Below are 3,097 nucleotides of genomic sequence, written 5' to 3' on the forward strand. Positions count from 1 at the left end.
AGTTCAGACTGCGCCACTGCACTCCAGCCCCTGCAACAGAGCAAGACTCTTCAAAAAAAAAAAAAAAAAATGTAGAAATTGGCTGTTAAGAGGAAGATGATTTTTAGGCTAAAAAATTGGTTCTGATTTCTGTGTTAACAGTTCCTGCTCTGATACTTGGTAGGACGTAACTTCTGTTTGCCTGTCTGTCATCCAGCTAAGTAGACTGTATGGAAAAGGTGGGCTCACTGGGGCATTAGGAAAGAGAGAGGGCTTGTCATAGTAGTTTTACTTAAGTTTTAAAGCATATCAAATGAAAGCATATGGTGAATTGAGTGAAAGTCCAATGCTTAAAGAAGTAAGACACTGGCCGGTTGCAGTGGCTTACGCCTGTAATCCCAGCACTTTGGGAGGCAGAGGCGGGCGGATCACGAGGTTAGGAGTTCGAGACCAACCTGGCCAATATGATAAAACCCCATCTCTACTAAAAATACAAAAAATTAGCTGGGCGTGGTGGTGGTGGGCACCTGTAAACTATGCCATTTCACTTTAACCTGGGTGACAGAGTGAGACTGCTTCCAAAAAAAAAAGAAGCCATGTTGTGAGAATCACAGCATGAGAAAATGGTATGAAAACTAGAAACACTAAAAAATATGAGGTTGTGTTGTCTTCCAGATATTTCACAATTTCTAGAAGAGTATAAAATAAAAACAAATGGTAGTTGGGAAAGAAGACATATGATGATTCAGTCAAGTAATTTTTAACCATTACTAATCTTGTATAATTAAAACAAAATAGAACCTGTGATTAAATGGGGAATATTGACTGGGGTGAGTGTAACCACACAGCAAATATTCTGTTGTCAAAAAAGAACAGTTTTAGTAATTGAAGGATGAGAGCATTTGTTTTTCAGACACTAGAAGTCAGTGTATCCATTGTGCAAATTGGGTATTTATGCCAGGTAACTGATTAATACATAAAATGATCTCTTTTTAATAGGTATGAATGGCTAGATCCAAGCATTAAGAAGACGGAATGGTCCAGAGAAGAAGAGGAAAAACTCTTGCACTTGGCCAAGTTGATGCCAACTCAGTGGAGGACCATTGCTCCAATCATTGGAAGAACAGCGGCCCAGTGCTTAGAACACTATGAATTTCTTCTGTAAGTGAATCTTCAGAAGCAGTGTAGAATATATGTATCTGTTCCAAAAGAGGCTGAGTAAAGTTTTAGTATTTTCTCTCTTTAAACTTTTAATTACAGATGTGAGTAAAGCCAGAGCTGAAGCCATTGGATGGCATTTTCCAAATCTCATATGGTTGATCAGAGTTATGCCTTCTGTTATATACTTCTTAAAATAATAATTGAAAAAAATTATACAAGTCATGCATGTTCATCATAGAAAATCTGGGGAAAAAATAGTAAAAGAGCAAATAAAAGCCACCATAATCATGCTGCTGAGAATTGACTATTGCAACATTTTGGTTCTTTACTAATAGTTTTTTTTTTTTTTTTTAAAGTCTGTGTGGTTTTACTGCAGTTGTGATTAGGATCTGTTGGGTCCTTTTTCAAAGTGATAGCAGTCACTGAAATTGCGAATTTTAATATCATCTCTTTGAAATGAAGTGATGTAGAAAGGCTTTATTTTGTTAAAGCCCATCCATTGTTTTTTTTTGGGGGCAGGGAAGAGTGCCAGAGCTTGGAAATCTGGTAATTTTTAACACTAAATGGTATTACAGTGTGACTAACTCATATGGGCTTTTTTCTAGGGATAAAGCTGCCCAACGAGACAATGAAGAGGAAACAACAGATGATCCACGAAAACTTAAACCTGGAGAAATAGATCCAAATCCAGAAACAAAACCAGCGCGGCCTGATCCAATTGATATGGATGAGGGTAAGTGTGTGCTTTGAGGAATTTATTTCTTTGGTAACTATAAACTCCTCAGGTCTCTTTTTAACTCTTTTAGTTCCTTTCTGAACTCCTCTACTTTAGAATCCCTTCCTCTTTTTTTTTTTTGAGACAAGGTCTTGCTCTTGTTACCCAGGCTGGAATGCAGTGGCGCAATCATGGTTCACTGCAGTGTTCACACCTCCTGTGCTTAAATGATCTTCCCACCTCAGCCTCCTGAGTAGTTGGGACTGCAGATGTGTGTCACCATGCCTGGCTAATTTTTTAATTTTCTGTAGAGATGGGGTCTCCCTGTGTTACCCAGGCTGGTCTCAAACTCCTGGGCTTAAGCTGTCCTCCCTTCTCTGCCTCCCAAAGAGTTGAGATTATAGGTGTGAGCCACCATACCTGGCAGCCAATTCTGTTAGCAGTTCTTATTCTAAGTATCTTTCCAAATGTGTCCAGTGTGTTCTGTTATAGAGTAATTGCTTTTTCTGAATAGTACCCCTTTATCTTCTGTTTCTTCAGTTCAGTTAATTAAGCAGTGTTACTGGGTGTGGTGGTGTGTGCCTGTAGTGCTGGCTGCTAAGCACATTGAGGTGGGACAATCTCTTGAGCCCAAGAGTTGGAGGCCAGCCTGGGCAACATAACGAGACCCTGTCTTTAAAGTTGAGTAGTGTCTACTGGGTGGATTTTTCAGAGGCTAGGGGCGAGCTCTTGAGGATCCTGTTTCTCATTCCTATTCCATGGAGAGAGGCAACAAGTCGGAATATTGGACCTCAGTCCTCCTATTAATTACTAATTTGACTATAGGCAAGTTATTTATTCTGTGTGAGAAGGCAACACTGTGAGACAGTGATGGAGACTTACAAGTGATTCTGTGAGGTATTGAATCAGGAGTTCTATACTAGAAAGTATATGGAATCAATCTAAGTGTCCATCAATGGATGAATGGATAAAGAAAATGTAGGCTGGGCATGGTGGCTCACGGCTGTAATCTCAGCACTTTGGGCGTATCACTTGAGTCCAGGAGTTTGAGACCAGCCTAGCCAACATGGTGAAACCCTGCCTCTATAAAAAATTAAAAAATTAGCCAGGTGTGGTGTCACATGCTTGTAGATCCAGCTACTGGGGAGGCTGAGATGGGAGGATCACTTGAGCCTAGGAGGCTGAGTTTGCAGCGAGCCAAGATCAAGCTTCGGCACTGCAGCCTGGGCAACAGAGCAAGAC

At 40.4% G+C, this 3,097-nt stretch overlaps 1 protein-coding gene across 1 annotated transcript in view; it reads left to right on the forward strand.

Moving 5' to 3' along the window:
- Positions 1-3,097, forward strand: part of CDC5L (cell division cycle 5 like) — a 60,022-nt gene that overhangs the window by 3,832 nt on the left and 53,093 nt on the right. Inside the window, exons 3-4 of the mRNA XM_017547451.2 lie at positions 979-1,140; positions 1,746-1,873. Of these exons, the coding sequence (XP_017402940.1) occupies positions 979-1,140; positions 1,746-1,873 (290 nt within the window). The remainder of the gene's footprint in view (positions 1-978; positions 1,141-1,745; positions 1,874-3,097) is intronic.

This window comes from Cebus imitator, unplaced genomic scaffold, assembly GCF_001604975.1.
Source record: "Cebus imitator isolate Cc_AM_T3 unplaced genomic scaffold, Cebus_imitator-1.0 Scaffold197, whole genome shotgun sequence".
Taxonomy (NCBI): domain Eukaryota; kingdom Metazoa; phylum Chordata; class Mammalia; order Primates; family Cebidae; genus Cebus; species Cebus imitator.